The sequence below is a fragment of the Jaculus jaculus genome, chromosome 1 (assembly GCF_020740685.1).
Source record: "Jaculus jaculus isolate mJacJac1 chromosome 1, mJacJac1.mat.Y.cur, whole genome shotgun sequence".
Lineage (NCBI taxonomy): Eukaryota > Metazoa > Chordata > Mammalia > Rodentia > Dipodidae > Jaculus > Jaculus jaculus.
The window spans coordinates 215,881,970-215,899,420 of NC_059102.1; the positions used below are offsets into that span (position 1 = coordinate 215,881,970).

Genomic DNA, 17,451 nt, shown 5'->3' on the forward strand with positions numbered 1-17,451 from the left:
AAACCAGGCCCAGAAAGCCAAGCGCCACATGTTTTCTCTCATATGTGGATCCTAGCTACAGATGATTGGGCTTCTGCGTGAGAAGGAAAATACTTAGTAGCAGAGGCCAGTAAGTTAAAAAGGAGACATAAAGGGAAGGAAAGGAAGGGAGGAGGGTACTTAATAGGTTAATATTGTATATATGTAAGTACAATGATTGTGATGAGGAGGTAATATGATGGCGAATGGAATTTCAAAAGGGAAAGTGGGGGGGGGGGGGAGGGAATTACCATGGGATTTTTTTTATAATCATGGAAAATGTTAATAAAAATTGTGAGAAAGAAAAAATGAACCCACTCTCCACTAAACTCTCTCTAAAAAACAATGGTTAGCCAGGCATAGTGGTGCATGCCTTTAATCCCAGCACTCGGAAGGAAGATGTAAGAGGATCACCTTGATTTCAAGGCCACCCTGAGATTACAAAGTGAATTCTAGGTCAGCCTGAGCTAGAATGAGACCCTATCTCAAAAAACAACAACAAAAAAAAGGTTATCAAATTTACTTGGTGCTAACTTTACTCTCTGTTGGAGAATCTCCTTCTCATTTTTCAGATAGACGCAGATCCTAAGAAAAGAACCACACCATCATACTTCAAAAGGGTCCCAGCTGAAACTAAGAGTAATTGGGGAAATATGCAAGAATGCTGTTTCCTTGGCAAACGAGGAACCAGCACAGAGATGAAGGAGATAGACACAGAGAACAATCAACCCCTACCAAACCAGATATGCAGAGACACAGAGGCACCCAAGATCTCAACACAGCAGCAGACCTAATATGAACCCAACATGGCTCCAGGAAATTTGCGGAAGAGGGGGCAGAAAGAATGTCAGAGCCACACATGGGGTAATGACATGCAGAGACAATTCCTCCTACCCAAAACTAAAGGCTAACCCCACAATGCATGACCCCATATACCCCAACAAGGAAAGTCCCTGTGGAGGGTGGAGGACAGGGAGGAAGCTAACAATGGTACCAACTTGACTGTATTCACTGAGGACAAAACTAATAAAAAATGAATAAATAAACAAATAAATAAATACAGAGGGGGGAGACGGAAAAGAGAAGAAAAGAAAGAAAAGGAAGAGAAGTAGGAGGAGTTAATTACTCATTGGAATGTAAGAACATTTACCTTACATCTGATTGGTTTCTTGTTTGAATGATATTGATTCTTGCAATGTAAAATAACATGAACTTTCTTGACATCAGAAAAAAAAACAGACTAGCTATCATATATTTAATTATTAGGTAAAATTATATTTTAAATAGTAGTATTGAAATCAAGAAGAATATTCAAGGTACAGGTCTAAATTTCTTTTAAATATATAAATTTTCTATTCCACAACTTTTGGCATTTTTTATTTTTATTTTCAAATAATTAGCTTAATAATGAGTCACTGGTAGGCTGAATCTAGAAAGCTAATTGTTTTCCAAATGGCTGTACTGAAGCAGTCTTGTAGTTCTTCGTATTTAGTGCCCTAAAATTGAAAATAAACCACATTTAATTGTATAGGTTCAGGTAATATATCTTTATAGTCTTATAACATTTGCATTGCCTTTTAAACTAAAATATATATTTAAATATATTTATTCAATTATTTGTAAGCAGAGAGAAACAAGAGAAAAGAGAATGGGCTGCCAGGAAATTCAGCCACTGCAAATGAACTCCAGATGCATAAGCCACTATGCATCTGGCCTTACATGGGCACCGAGGAATCAAACCTGGGTCATTAGGCATTGCAGACAAGTGCCTTAACCACTGAGTCATCTCTCTATCCCTAAACTAATATTTTTATAATAACAATCTACAAACATGTGTTGTGTTGCTGGGTATTGAACCCAGGATCTTACACATGGTACTCTAGAGCTCTGTATACACCCCTCACCTACAAACAAAAATTTTTGCACCAAATTAAAATACTTTTTATTAAACTCAAATATAATTAGAAAATATTGAATACAAAGAAAAAACTCATGAAACAAACTAGTCCCCATAAATTAATTACTTTTAAAGTTAGTATAGAAAAACTTAATACTGGATTTAGCATAACTGAGATAATGTGAGAGAGTTAAATGAACTTGAAGTTACTAAACATATGGTAAAATTCTGATTTTTTTAAAGGGCAATTGGTTATCATTTTCTCTGCTCCAAATATATCTGCCAGGGAATCACAGAACTTTTTCAGGTTTATTCTCTGTATAGAAAAGAACACAGAAAACCTGAAGTCACCCCACATACCCACAAAACGTTCCATCTCATTGAAGGTGGATATGATGCGAGGAGTTCTATGTTCGTTGTCTGTTCTACTAGATGAAGTTGGGCAGAGTAATGACAGGCAGCTTACAGAGGATAAAAGATATAGAAAAAGAGCTCCATAGCTCCTACTTCCAAACTCACTGCTCTGATTGTTAGCCCATAAAGACTAGTATTCCTTTAGACAGCAATTTAAATGACAATTTACCCTTGTATGTAGGAGAATTTCTTGACTATGTAAAGCAAACTCAGGGTCTGGAGAGATGGCTCAGTGGTTAAGGCACGTGTCTGCAATGCCTGCTGACCAAGGTTCAATTTCCCAGTACCCACATGAAGCCAGATGCACAAAGTGGCAGAGTGGTAGAGGCCCAGGCACATGCATTCTCTCACTCTCTCTTACCTCTCTACTTGCAAATAAATAAATATAATATTTATTTAAAAAACCATACTCAGCTCAAGAAACAGCAAGACTTTAATTTGTTCTTTAATAATCTTTTAATTTTGCAAGGAAAAAATCATTTTTTATTCACTAAATTGTCAACAAAGTACTTGAATAGTAAATGGTATATCTATATTATCAGTGATATTATTATCCTTATAATCATCTATTATCACCAAAATATATTTTCAAATCTGATTAATTCATATAAAGAATCAGCAACACAATAATTTTGGAATTAGATCTATATGACATCTAATGGGGAATATTCATTAAACCTACACCAGTCTCATAACAGCATATCATAAACCAGAAATTTACCACTTAAAGATATCATTGCTATTTAGACCTTTCTGTAAGAGTATCTTGTACTGTAGCTAGGAAGAGTCGCTGTTTTATTTTACATAAAACTTGAATGTACTGTATCATAGATGTTAGCCATGATTTTACATTAAGGAAGTTGAATTCATGGGAAATATATTAATTGCATTACTCTATTTAATACAAATAGATATATAATAATTAAAGGGTTAAGGCAAAGGATATCCACAGCATTCTGTAGTTAATACTGTTGTTATTTGAGAAACAACTATTAGAACCTTATGCACATACTTTTTGGAAAATATTGAGGTATTTTTAACAATATTAAAATCATGCAGTGCGGCCAGATGTGGTGGCTCACACCTTTTAATGCCAGCATTTGGGAGGCAGAGGTAGCAGGATCTCCATGAGTTTGAGGGTACCCTGAGCCTACATAGTAAATTCCAGGTCAGCCTGAACTAGAGTTAGACCCTACCTCAAAAAACAACAACAAAAAAAAAATCATACAGGGCTGGAGACTTAGCAGTTAAGGCAACTGCCTGCAAAGCTAGAGGACCCAGGTTCAATTCCTCAGGACCCCATAAGCCAGATGCACAAGAGAGCACATGCTTCTGGCATTCATTTGTAGCAGCTAGAGGTCTCATCCTTACCATTTTCTCCTCTTTCTGTTTCTCTTAAATAAATAAAATAAACATTAAGAAGTACTGACCCTATGAAGCTTTAAAACAAATCATACAGTTACGTAAACAAAAATGCCTGCAAAGGGGTTGGGGAGATGGGTTGGCAGTTAAAGGTGCTTGCTTACAAAGCCTGTCATCCCAGGTTTGACTTCCCAGTACCCACGTAAAGCCAGATGCGTACCATGACACATATTTCTGGAGTTTGCTTGCAGTGGCAGGATACCCTATCCCTCCCTCCCTATCTCTTTTTCTCTCTCTCGTTCTCTGCCTCACTAGCTCTCTAACTCTCTTGCTCTCTCTCTCTGAAATAAATAAAAACATTTTTTTTAATTTTTTTTTGTTGTTCATTTTTTATTTATTTATTTGAGAGCAACAGACAGAGAGAAAGACAGATAGAGGGAGAGAGAGAGAATGGGCGCGCCAGGGCTTCCAGCCTCTGCAAATGAACTCCAGACGCGTGCGCCCCCTTGTGCATCTGGCTAATGTGGGACCTGGGGAACTGAGCCTCGAACCGGGGTCCTTAGGCTTCACAGGCAAGCACTTAACCGCTAAGCCATTTCTACAGCCCTAAAAACATTTTTTAAAAATACTGTAAGGGAGCCGGGCGTGGTGGTGCACACCTTTAATCCCAGCACTTGGGAGGCAGAGGTAGGAGGATCGCCGTGAGTTCGAGGCCACCGTGAGACACCATAGTGAATTCCAGGTCAGCCTGGGCTAGAGTGAGACCCTACCTCGAAAAACCAAAAAATAAATAAATAAATAAATACTGTAAGGGGGCTGGAGAAATGGCCTAGCCGTTAAGCACTTGCCTGTGAAGCCTAAGGACCCCGGTTCAAGGCTCAATTCCCCAGGACCCATGTTAGCCAGATGCACAAGGGGGCACACACATCTGGAGTTGGTCTGCAGTGGCTGAAGGGCCCGACACGCCCATTCTCTTTCTCTCTCTCTCTGCCTCTGTCTGTCACTCTCAAATAAATAAATAAAACAAAAATTATTAAAAAATACTGTAAGGTATAACATACAAATAACTAATATATGGTGATCAATTACATAGAAAAAGTGATTTCATTGAGGTTCCTTCTGAGGAGACTTTATAGAAAAGGTAACAGAAAATAGGTGGAAAGCAGAATGAATTAACTTGTCTTGACTATTACTTCTGCTCACACAAAATGTTCCATATGGCTTTTCAAAGATGCATAAAAGACTACAAAATATTATGATAAGTAATCCTGATATGCATAAAACAAACTGCAAGGCAATCCCCAGAACTGCACACACATTGTGCATATATTGTGATTTTAATTTATAATTAGGCTAACTGCATTCAAGCAGAGTCAGGTATCTGGGTTCTAGCTGTCATCTTGTATAATGTGATCATAATATTCCTACCTTTTGACATTCAATATCATTATACTTTCAATGGGTCTGCTTTTTGGTCCACTTGGTGGATGAAAAATCTTATCAGTTTTTCCAGAAATCTTTACCAATTTAATCACATAAGGATCAGCAGAATGTGATGGATAAGGGTCAAATGTTCCTGCCTTCATTCCACCAGCCTATAAATAAAAATGAGATAATTCAATGTAATTTTATAAAATGCTTCTCCAAAGTAAGGTTGTGAAGAAGTTCATGCATACTATGGCTTTATATTTTAAAATAAATTATCTTACACTGTTCAATTCAAATACCAACAAAGGGTCTCTCTACCAACAATTTTATAAGGCTAAAATATTATAATTCCAATAGTTTTTTAAAAATAAAAACAGAACTGTATGAGACAGTCTCATGTAGCTCTCAATGAACTTGCTATAATAGCTGAGGATGACCTTGAACTCTTGATATTCCTGAGTCCATCTCCCAAGTACTGGGATTAAAGGCATGCATGACCATGTCCAATTTATGCAGTGCTGGGCATGATAAACAGGTACCCACTGAGCCACATCCTAGTTCCCCAGAAGATAATATTCTAACTATTCTAAGCTGTTGCCAAGAATTAATATTTTAGTGTAACTTTACTAATCAGACTATTATTTAGTTATGAAGTGTCTATTAGTAGGAATGAGACCTAGATCACATGCAATTTGATAGGGATTGGAATAGGGAACCTGTTACTAATCTGAGTATACCAAATGGTAATAAGAAGATATCCCTCTTCAGTCAATGGTGGAGAGAAGATATCCCTCCCAGAAATGAAAAGCAAAGAAACAGAAGGTGAGAAGAAAATGTGATATACTCTTCTTATAGTCAAGTAAAATAAGTCAAAGTATTTTCCTACATATACATAAAACACATCAATAATTAACTTGAGTTTTTAAACTGATAAATATTTTTTTCTCTATATAATAGTGTTTGAGATAATTCTTTGTGATGACACATACCTGTAATCTCAGCCTTAAGGGACTGAGGAAAGAGGATCTCACATTCAAGGCCAGCCTGGGCAATATAGCTAGTCCATATTTACAAAAAGAAAAGCAAAATGATGCAGTTCAGGGGGCTGGAGAGATGGCTTAGCGGCTAAAGCGTTTGCCTGCAAAGCCTAAGGGCTTGTGTTCAACTCTCCAGGTACCACATAAACCAGACGCACGATGTGACACAAGCACACAAGGTTGCACCTGCACACAAGGGGGGGGGGCGCACACATCTGGAGTGTTTTGTTTGTTTGTTTTTCGAGGTAGAGTCTCACTCTGGCCCAGGCTGACCTGGAATTCACTATGTAGTCTCAGGGTGGCCTCAAACTCACAGTGATCCTACTACCTCTGCCTCCCAAGTGCTGGGATTAAAGGCGTGCACCACCACGCCCAGCGCATCTGGAGTTTGATTGCAGTGGCTGAAGGCCCTGGTGCACCAATTCTCTCTCCCTCTCTCTCTCTTTCTTTCTTTCTCTGACAAAAGAATAATTAAAAAAAAAAAAAAAAGAATGCAGTTCAGTGGTAGGACACTTGCCCAGCACATATTTGAGACCTTGGGTTTGATTGCTACAACAAGAAAGGGAAGGAAAGGGAAGGAAGGGAGTGACATCACCTCCTCACCAACATGGAGTAGAAAACAACAACACAAGAATGTATCAAACACTAGCAAGGGGGAGCTGGCTGTAACATTCATACGCTCAACCCCAACAATACACTGCCTCCAGGAGGCTTTAATTTCCAATTGCCATCAGCTAGGGAAACTAGTATTCAGAACACCTAAGTTCATGGGGGACACCTGAATCAAACCACCACACCACCTAATACTTTAAATGAGATGACAGATAAAGCAATATTCAAATGATAAATAAATTAATATCCAAAATATAAACAGATAAAATGATATTCAAATTAAGAAGTTAAAAGTGAGCTGGGTGTGGTGGCGCATGCCTTTAATTCCACCATTTGGGAGGCAGAGGTAGGAGGATTGTCATAAGTTCAAGGCTACCATGAGACTACATAGTGAATTCTGGGTCAGCCTGGGCCAAAGTGAGACCCTACTTCGAAAAAAAAAAAATTAAAAGTGGGGTAAATCCATGCCTATATGGAATATCAAAAGATATAAAATAGGGCTGGAGATATTGCTTAGTGGTTAAGGCACTTGCCTGCAAAGCCAAAGGACACAGCTTCTATTCTCCAGGACTCATGTAAGCCAAATGCATAAGGTGGCACATGCATCTGGAGTTTGTTTGCAGCAGCTGGAAGTCCTGGCATACCCATTCTCTCTCTTACTCTTTCTCTCTCTGCTCTTTCTCCCTCCCTCTCTCTCTCTCTCAAATAAATAAATAAAATATTTTTTAAATTTTTTTAAAATATAAAATATGATACTTAAAAGTCTCTTGTTAATAAACTTGAAAACCCTGAATAGAATAAATTATTTTCTTCTAAGAAGACATAAATTATCAAAATTCACTAAAAAGAAAAAAAAATAGAGAATGTAAGAAGCCAGTGGACAAGTTGAAGGAATGGAGACAGTGTACAGATCTACCACTGAAAGAGGGCTGAGCCTTAGCGCTCCCCACGGGGATTTCCTCCAGCCTCCATAAGGAACAAAAATGTTCAGAACTACTTAAATGGTTATTTAAAAAAAGGAAATCTCCATAGTTATCTTAACATACTAGCATCTACTTGTATACCAAATAAAATGAAGACTGTTTTTAAAAGACATATTTTAAGTTACTATTGCAAAGGTAGAAGATATAGCTCAGTGGTACTTGCCTACCAAAGCCCTGGGTTTAATCCCCAGCACCATAAAAAATAAGCCTGATGCAAAAATCCTTAACAAAATATAAGTAAAACACATGATAATATTTAAATAATACTAAAGAATAATTTAAAGAATAAAAAACATATAGCAAACCATTAGCAAGTGATTGTTCCAAGAAATACATTATTGTTAGTCACTTAATACCAAGTAAAAACAGAAAAACATGTTCTAGATTATGCCATTTGATAAAATTCAATATCCATCTAATTAAATTCAATGAACAGAGAACTCTAGGAAATACACCAGAACAGCAGCCTCACTGAAGAAACCTAGGGAAAAGAGGCAAAACAGCACACAATACACTCTTCTCCCAAAAAAGTCAAGGTGTATAAGAAACATATTATATGGGAGAGACCCCTACAAAGAAACAGGATGGAGTTATCAGCAATAAGGCAATCAACCAGGATTAGGATCCAGCCAACAACTTCTTAGTAGTGCTTCTTCTTGCCCTGCCCTGCCCTGCCTAAACCAGCAAGACAATAAGATACCACTCCCTGTTCACAGAGCCCTGCAAAATCAAAAGAAGTTGAAGGAGAAGACAATGGGGATACAAGCTAAGATGCTCCATCCAGAGCACTACCAGATAGCATTACACAACCTCCCCCATACACCAGCACCATCAACACCACTGGAGATTGCAGGATAAGGATAAGGAGTCCCAGCTACTCATTGGATTTGCATTTTATATCATGGGTGGTCATCAGTTGATGGGGGTCAGTGGCAGAATGTGGTGGTTTGATTCAGGTGTCCCCATAAACTTGTGTTTTGAATGCTAGGTCTCCAGCTAGTAGCAATTTGGTACTTGAAGCCTTCCTAAAGGCGATATATTGTTGGGGGCAGGTTTATGTGTGTTATAGCCAATTTTCTCTTGCCAGTGTTTGGCACACTCTCCTGTTGCTGTTACCCAACTGATGTTGGCAAGAAGGTGATGTATACCCTTTGTTCCTGCCATGTTTTCCCTGCCATTATTGAGTTTCCCCTTGAGTCTGTCAATCAAAATAAACCATTTCCTCCCATAAGCTGCTCTTAGTCAGGTGTTTTTTGCCAGCAATGTGAACCTGACTGCAACAGCAGGTAACCAGGTATTTTCAGATTGGCCTGCTCAGTGGGAGAGAACTCCTACCTGGTATTGGAAACCAAGCCAGAATCCCATGGATAAGAAATTCATAGACACCAGGGAGAATCTCCACTGTTCTTTGGCTAAGAGGAATAGGTAAACACATCAAAAAGTCTCTCTAAATAGGCTGGAGAAATGGCTTAGCAGTTAGTAAACTTGCCTGTGAAGCCTAAGGACCCAGGTTCTATTCCCCAGGACCCACAAAAGCCAGATGCACATGGTGGCCCATGCATCTGAAGTTTGTTTGTAGAGACTAGAAGCCCTGGTGTGCCCATTCATTTTCTCTCTCTCTAATAAATAAATAAATAAATTTAAGTCTCTCTGATAATCACCAATGTCTAAAGCTTACACCTTTAATCCAAACTGCACTCACTCTTGGTTGGAAAGTTTGTTTTATTTTACAGATGGCAGAGAATACTGTTATCTATCATTACAACAATGATAGCCAACTGCCTACTACAAGATATGTCACCTCTACCACATCTGCTGGCACCCAGGAAACATTGTAGAATGAGAGGTCAATTCATTAGAAAAAGGCTCATAAGAGAAATCTTAAACTGATTTCTGGATGCTTACAAATACACCTACTTATATCACACATTCGCCCTGCTATCTGCAACAGCTGCCACAGAGCTGGAATTTACTCAGGTGCTTGAAGAGTTCAAACCCAGCCCTTTCTAGATGCTACAGCTAGGTGTGCTGGCTCCTTCCAGATTTAACCCTGGACCCAAAATAAAAGGGCTGTGTGATCTTGAGGGCTTTGGGGGCGGGGGTTCCCTCCTGGGCTCCTGGGCTGTTCGTCTCCCAATACCTGAGGTTTTCACCACCAGTAAGCAGCTTAGCTGCCGCCAGGGTGAAAAAGGATATTTTTGGTTTTCCCTAGGCCCAAGGACTTTATATGGGCTCTTAGACCACTTGGTTGTTCCCATTCCTTACCCTTTGGTTCTAGGACTTTTCCTTTACCCACCTAACATCCCCTGAAATGGAATAAATATAATGATTTACAAAAATCATCCTTCTCAGTTTGTTTTCTCAATTCTTTGTTAAAACAGACACAATCTCAGGTATGGGGTTTACATTTTAACCCCCATAAAAATAAAACCACATCACAAGAGGAAGTGACTACACAGCTACCCAAGTGCTGCTCTCACTGCTAGCCTAACAAACAATTCTAGGGAAATGGTAATAGAAACTACTGTCAGTCAAAACTCATCAAAGCAGAAATACAGGGGCAACAAAGATCTCAACACTAAGTCAAACTCCTAACACTCCCACCAAGGATCAGGGAACACTGTGAAAGAAGGGGCAGAAAGACTGTAAAGGCCACAGGTAGGGTAGCCCCACAGAGATAGACTGAGTCCTTCAGGAGTTCAGTAAATACCAATAACCCCACTGAGGAAGGGAGAGGGGATATGAGTTTAACCTTTTAAAAGATAATTTTAAATAATGAATTATACCATTGAGGAGATTAGAGAAAATACTTTATACATTAATTTTATTAAAATCAAACTCATATGTAATAAAGTTGACCCATTTAAAGTATATAGTTGAGTTTTAACAGATGTGTATATGCTTGAAACCAACTACCACAAATTAGAAAACATTTCCATTACCCCCCTAAGTTTCTTCTTGCCTCCAAATTTGTAGCTGGAAAAGATGAAAGCTTGATGTATACCTCATTTTTAATGTCATGATACATTTGGATTAAGAATTTAATACAGGGCTGGAAAGATTGCTCAGTGGTTAAAGTGCTTGCTTGCAAAACCTAATGGCCTAGGTTCAATTCCCCAGTTCCCCTGTAAAGCCAGATGTACAAAGTGGTGCATGTATTTGCAGTGGCAGGGAGCCTTGGAGTCCTTATACTCTCTCTCCCCTCTTTCTCCCTGTCTCTTTCAAATAAATAAATTTTTCAAAATCTAATACAAAAGATTGGGTTATAGGCCCAGAAAGCCAAGCGCCACATGTTCTCCCTCATATGGGGATCCTAGCTACAGATGACTGGGCTTCTGTGTGAGAATGAAAATACTTAGTAGCAGAGGCCAGTAAGTTGAAAAGGAGACATAAAGGGTGGAGAAAGGAAGGGAGGAGGATACTTAATAGGTTGATATTGTATATATGTAATTACAATGATTGTAATGGGGAGGTAATATGATTGAGAATGGAATTTCAAATGGGAAAGTGTGGGGGTGGGGAGGGAGGGAATTACCATGGGATATATTTTATAATCATGGAAAAAGTTAATAAAAATTTAAAAAAAAAAAAAAACAAAAGATTGGGTTAATGTGAAAAAAATTAAGAAGGCATATTATTCTAATATTAGTGGTAGAAAGTTGGACTTATTATTCCTCCAGCAAGGGGGACTATGTGTGGCCTTAAGGGAAGAATGTTGTTTTTACATCAACCATTCAGGTATAATTAGAGACTCAAAGGCGAAGGTATGAGAGAATTTGGAAAAACGAAAGAGAATCTAATAGAGGATGGTTTCAGTCATGGTTCAGTCATTCCCCATGGTTAACAACTCTGCTGTCTGCTTTAGCAGGGCCATTACTTTTATTTTTGTTTCTAATCACAATAGGACCTTGCATTATTAATATATTAGTTGCTTTTGTTAGGGAATGCATTAATACAGTACAGATTATGGTTTTAAAATCACAGTATATATCATTAGACCCCACTCACTAACCCAATCAGGACCCAAGATTGGCTCCTCATGGTACAAAGAGAAGGGGGAATGAAGGACTCAGGAACCAAATGGACACGATGAAAGGCTTCAGAGTCCTCAGTGGGCCTAAGTTTCTTTTTCCCGGCAAGGTCTAAGTTTTTATTTTCTGGTAAGGGTAGGTTTAACAGTTATTGGAAACAGATTATGCCATACATTCCTGTAGTCACAGATAAGTTCAATTCCCCAAGCCCCAACCCGCCAACTTTTAGCCCACCAACTTTGCTGCCAAAATCCTAAGCCAATCAGAAGAGTACTAGTGCAGTTACTGTTTAACTCAACCAATCATGTACCCATCCACTTCTTCTATGTTCAAATCCCTATAAAATCCCTACCCTCCCACTACTCTGGGCTCTTGTACAGATCTACTGCGTTGATGAAGTCAAAAGACCAAGCTTAAGCCCAAAATAAAGCTTCTTGCCCTTGCAAAAATAAATAAATAAATTTATATAAACCTTTACAAAGAATTGGTTTATCTGGGCTAAAGAGATGGCTTAGCAGGTAAGGAGCTCACCTATGAAGCCTAAGCATCCAGGTTCAATTCCCCATTATCCACATAAGTCAGATGCACAAGGTGGGACATGCATCTGGAGTTCATTTGTAAAGGCAGACACCCATGTTCTCTCTCTCTCTCTCTCTCTCTCTCCCTCCCTTTCTCACCCCCTTCTCAAATAAATAAATAAAAATAAAAAAGTTTTTTTTTTTTTTTAAAGAGGGCCTGACATGGTGGTGCATGCCTTTAATTCCAGAACTAAGGAGGCAGAGGTAGGAGGATCACCATGAGTTCAAAGCCACCCTGAGACTACATAATAAATTCCAGGTCAGCCTTGGCTAGAGGGAGACCCTGCCTCAAAAAAAAAAAAAAATGGTATCTGATATCAAATTAATAAATATCTATAAAATAAAGGTTAAAGTTGTAGCTCTAACAAACTAGAAAAATTATTTTCAATACAAATGACAAGAACAAAATCCCATAGAAGAATGCATGCACCTATGAGAAAATCTGCAGGGAACATGAACAGGAGTGTCCAACAGCAAAAAGACCAAGAATAAACTAAAGTTTATAAACCGGAAGTGCAATCAGGGGGGTGAGGATATGGCTTAGTAGTTAAAGGCACTTGCTCCACAAGCTGGCTAACTGGACTATGGATCTCCAGCACCCACATAAAGCCAAATGCACACACTTTGGTAATCACAATGGGAGGCAAGTTCCGGGGAATCACAAAGATCTCAGGCCAGCTAGTCTAGCCTTCACTGAGGTAAACAAGGATACGCTGTCTCAAACAAGGTGGAAGACAAGGACACACTAAGGTTATCCTCTGACCTCCACACCCATACCATGGCACTCACACATGTAACACACACACACATACATTGTTACATTCAGGTCCACTTTGTTGGCAGAAATCACCCAACCAAGAGCAGCTTGTGCAAAAAAAAAAAAAAAAAGTTTTATTTTGGCTTATAGACTCAAGGGGGGAAGCTCCATGATGACAGGGAAAAACAGTGACATGAGCAGAGGGTGGACATCACTTCCTGGCCAACATCAGGTAGACAAAAGGAACAGGAGAGTGTGCCAAACACTTGCAAAGGGAAACTGACTATAATACCCATAAGCCTGCCCCCAACAACATACTGCCTCCTCAGGTGTTAATTCCCAAATCTCCATCAGCTGGGAACCTAGCATTTAGAACACCTAAGTTTATGGGGGACACCTGGCTCAAACCACCACATTCAGCCCCTGGCACCTATAATACTGATAACCATACATGATATAAAACACAATGTATTCATCCAACTTTAAAAGCCCCATAATTTTATCTATCCCAATGATGTTCAAACATCCCCATGATCCAAGGTCTTTTAACTGAGCCATAATACCAAAAAATCCCCCCACAAAACCCACAGAAATAAACACACTGTAAAAGATGGCATTGGACAAAGAAATATTTAACCAATACAAGATTTAAACATGGCAAATATCAAACTCTTTAGCTCCAAGTCCAACAACTCTAGTCAGTGTCAAATCTCCAAGTCCTATAATTCTAACCAGCAACAAGACTGTGGAGTTTCAATTCTGCCCCTTCAGCTAGGCTACTCACAGTCCTGAAAAACATCATTGGAGCCCGCAGCTGTTCTGAGCAGCCATCTCGTGGTCCTGTCACCTCCACTGGGTCTCCACTGCAACCCACAGTCCATCCTCATGGCTCCATCGGGTCTCTACACAGTCATTCAGCAAACCTGGTTCACGCTGCCCATGGCCATTTCCAAAACACAACACCATGTTGCAAATTCAATGACTCTTTCCTGTTTTTCTTATACTCCATAATACCAGGTAGGGTGCCAATTTGTTAATCCAGGGAGAAATAAAGCAGACTTTGAAGAACAGGACATTCTTTGAGCACTCAGTCCCCTTCAAAAGAGTATACACTCTTCCTGTTGCCCCATGGTGGGTCAGCTGGCCCATTCTCAAAGGTTGTAATCTCATATAATTGCAGCTGAATGGGCAGAAGTTTCAGCCCAAAGATTTCATTTCTGTGCCATATCCCTCTGCTCATACCAGTCGTTTCTACACAAAGCAACCCTGCACAAATTCACAGGACACAAGCATAACAACAACCCTTTCACACAAACTGCCTCTAGCCCAGTCCAGGCAAAGCTCTTTCTCACCCTCATAAGCCAAACCTCATAGTCAATAGTTCTTACCACATTCAGGTCTTTCAACTCTGACCAAAATAGTCCATCAAGCTGTACTTACAGCACTGCAAGGTGTCTCTTAGGCCAACGTTTTAAATCCTTCCATGTTCCTCTTAAAAATCAGCTCCAAAAGGCCAAAGCCACACAGGCAGGTGTACAGCAGCAATCCCACTCCTCTGGTACCAACTTTACTATTTGCAGTCATGTTCACATTGCTGGCAGAAATCACATGAACAAGAGCAGCTTGTGAAAAATAAAAAGGTTTATTTTGGCTTACAGACTTGAGGGGAAGCTCCATGATGGCAGAGGAAAACGATGGCACGAAAAGAGAGTAGATGTCACCTTGTGACATCAGGTGGACAACAGCAACAGGACAGTATGCCAAACACTGGCAAGGGAAAACTGGCTATGATACCCATCAGCCCGCCCAACAATACACTGCCTTCAAGAGGTGTTAATTCCCAAATCTCCATCAGCTGGGAACCAAGCATTCAGAACAACTAAGTTTATGGGGGACACCTGAATCCAACCACCATATAGAAACACAATTAATTTTTTAAAATTAAAAAAAGCTTCCACAACACTTGTGTTTTTATTCTTATTAGTTATAAACAGCAGCTGACATGCTTTAATTTTTTTCATTTTATTTTATTTATTTATTTTTGGTTTTTGAAGATCTGGTCTTGCTCTAGCCCAGGCTGACCTGGAATTCACTATGTAGTCTCTGGGTGGCCTCAAATTCTTAGCAATCCTCCTACCTTGGTCTCCCCAGTCCTGGGATCAAAGCATGTGCCATAATGCCAAGCTTGAAATACTGAATTTATACACAATTTTAAATGCCAGAATGAACACCTAACTCTCTGCATATCAACTAAAAATATAAAAAGTAAAATTAAAAGATGACTTTGTTTTTAATAGCTTTCAAAGTTTCTTTCAAAAAAATACTTTTTTTTAATAAGTTTTTACATTAAAAAAAAAAAATAGGTCTCTTCTCCCCTGTCTCCTTCCCTTTGTCTCCCTCCTATTTTCTCTCCTTGGACTTGCTTCACAGTCCAGGCTGGTCTGAACTCATGGCCCTCCATCTCTGTGCCCCTACTACTAGGTCAGAGACTACAGACATGGGATACCATACCAAAGTTGAAGTAGTACCAATTATTAATTAATAATTTCTTTATAATGATTGTTTGTTTTCGTTGCAAAATTTCATTGTTACCTTTTTGCCAGGAGACGAGGGTTTAAAAGGCTTTGTAAGTAATTCTTTCTTCTCTTCTTTTTTAATTGGAGGTAAAGCTTTCTCCGTAAAATATGGATTAGTGTCAAAATATTCCTTTGGGTAAAGATTTAACTTGAAAGGTGACCCTTTAATTAATCGGTGGTGTTCTTCATTGTATTTCTGTAGATTAAAGAGTTCTACATTACACAGCGTAAGTTATGCAAATTTAGAAATAAATTCTAGTAAAACCACCTTTTAAATTTTAATATAAACATGTAGACTCTGTAACATATATTGCTGGGTGCACTTAAAAAAAATTCCTAGCCAAGCATGGTGATGCACATCTTTAATGCCAGCACTTGGGAGGCAGAGGTAGGAGGATTGCCATGAACTCAAGGCCACTCTGAGACTATATAGTGAATTCCAGACCGGCCTAGGCTAGAGAAAGACCCCTTGGAAAAAAAAGTTTCCTTTATTCAGTTCTGCTCTTATAATACAAAAGATGCACCTACCTCTAATGGAGCACAACTAATTATTCATTTTGCATATGTATTTACTTGAGATGAAGAAATCTATTTATTACCTGAATAATTCTTCACTAGCTATGTGGACAGCATGATAAGAGAAAAGGACTAGTGGCTTGGTCAAACTGTAGTTCCTTCCTGTTCTTCAGCATTTTAAAGGGGATTCTGGCATCCTCTACTGAGAAAGAGAATACTCTCTCCCCTTGCTGATGTTGTAAAGATTAAATGAGATTATCTATCTAAAACACCTGTCACAGGGTAGTCCCTTAATGAATATCAGTTTTTAGTTCTAAGAACAAAGAATATTTAATGTTTACATACTCTTTTATACTATAATATTTTAGCTACAAAGCACTCAGAGAAATCACAGGTTGTTTTTCTGTCTTTTATATTATAATCTTTTCTATGTGACAGTACTAACTCAAAAAAATACTAGCTTTCAAAAAAGGGGAGGCTGGAGGGATGGCTTAGTGGTTAAGGCATTTGATTCTATTCCCCAGGACACAGTTAGCCAGATGCACAAGGGGGCACACGCATCTAGAGTTTATTTGCAGTAGCTGGAGTCCCTGGCATGCCAATCCTCCCAATCAATCCCTCTCTCTCTTTCCCTCTCTCTCTCTCCCTGTCTCCCTCTCTCCCTCTCCCTCCCTCTCCCTCCCCCCCTCTCTCTCTCCCCCCCCCCTCTCTCCCTCTCCCTCTTAAACTTTTTTTTGTCTATTTTTTATTTATTTATTTGAGAGCGACAGACACAGAGAGAAAGACAGATAGAGGGAGAGAGAGAGAATGGGCGCGCCAGGGCTTCCAGCCACTGCAAACGAACTCCAGACCCGTGCACCCCCTTGTGCATTTGGCTAACGTGGGACCTGGGGAACCGAGCCTCGAACCGGGGTCCTTAGGCTTCACAGGCAAGTGCTTAACCACTAAGCCATCTCTCCAGCCCTCTCTCTCCCTCTTTTTCTGTCAAATAAATAAATAAAAATAAAAAATATTTTTAAAAATAGCAAAAAAAGTAAAATACAGATAAAGACAACTGTGAAATAAACTTTTTCACTTTTTACAAGTATTCTCTCTGATACCACAGCTGAGCAGGAAATAGTTAAATGAGATCTAAAACCCTCAAGGAGGTTAGTTTTCACTGGTTGGTACCAGCTGTAGCACTTTCAGCATTTCTTTCTCCTTTCAGAGTTTTCTACTGCTTGGTATGTCCTTTCTATCTCT

At 39.1% G+C, this 17,451-nt stretch overlaps 1 protein-coding gene across 8 annotated transcripts in view; it reads right to left on the bottom strand.

Annotated features, from left to right (window-relative positions):
- Positions 1–1,345: 1,345 nt before the first annotated feature.
- The window catches only part of C1H4orf47 (chromosome 1 C4orf47 homolog), a 50,688-nt gene continuing 34,582 nt past the window's right edge, over positions 1,346–17,451 (bottom strand). For 7 of the 8 annotated variants that reach the window (XM_045142304.1, XM_045142301.1, XM_045142300.1 and 4 more), the window contains exons 6-8: positions 15,710–15,889; positions 5,120–5,286; positions 1,346–1,514 (exon numbers count right to left, since the gene is read on the bottom strand). In XM_045142304.1, coding sequence (XP_044998239.1) covers positions 1,448–1,514; positions 5,120–5,286; positions 15,710–15,889 — 414 coding nt within the window. In that variant the 3' untranslated portion in view covers positions 1,346–1,447. The remainder of the gene's footprint in view (positions 1,515–5,119; positions 5,287–15,709; positions 15,890–17,451) is intronic. The other variant, XM_045142306.1, reaches the window with a different exon arrangement.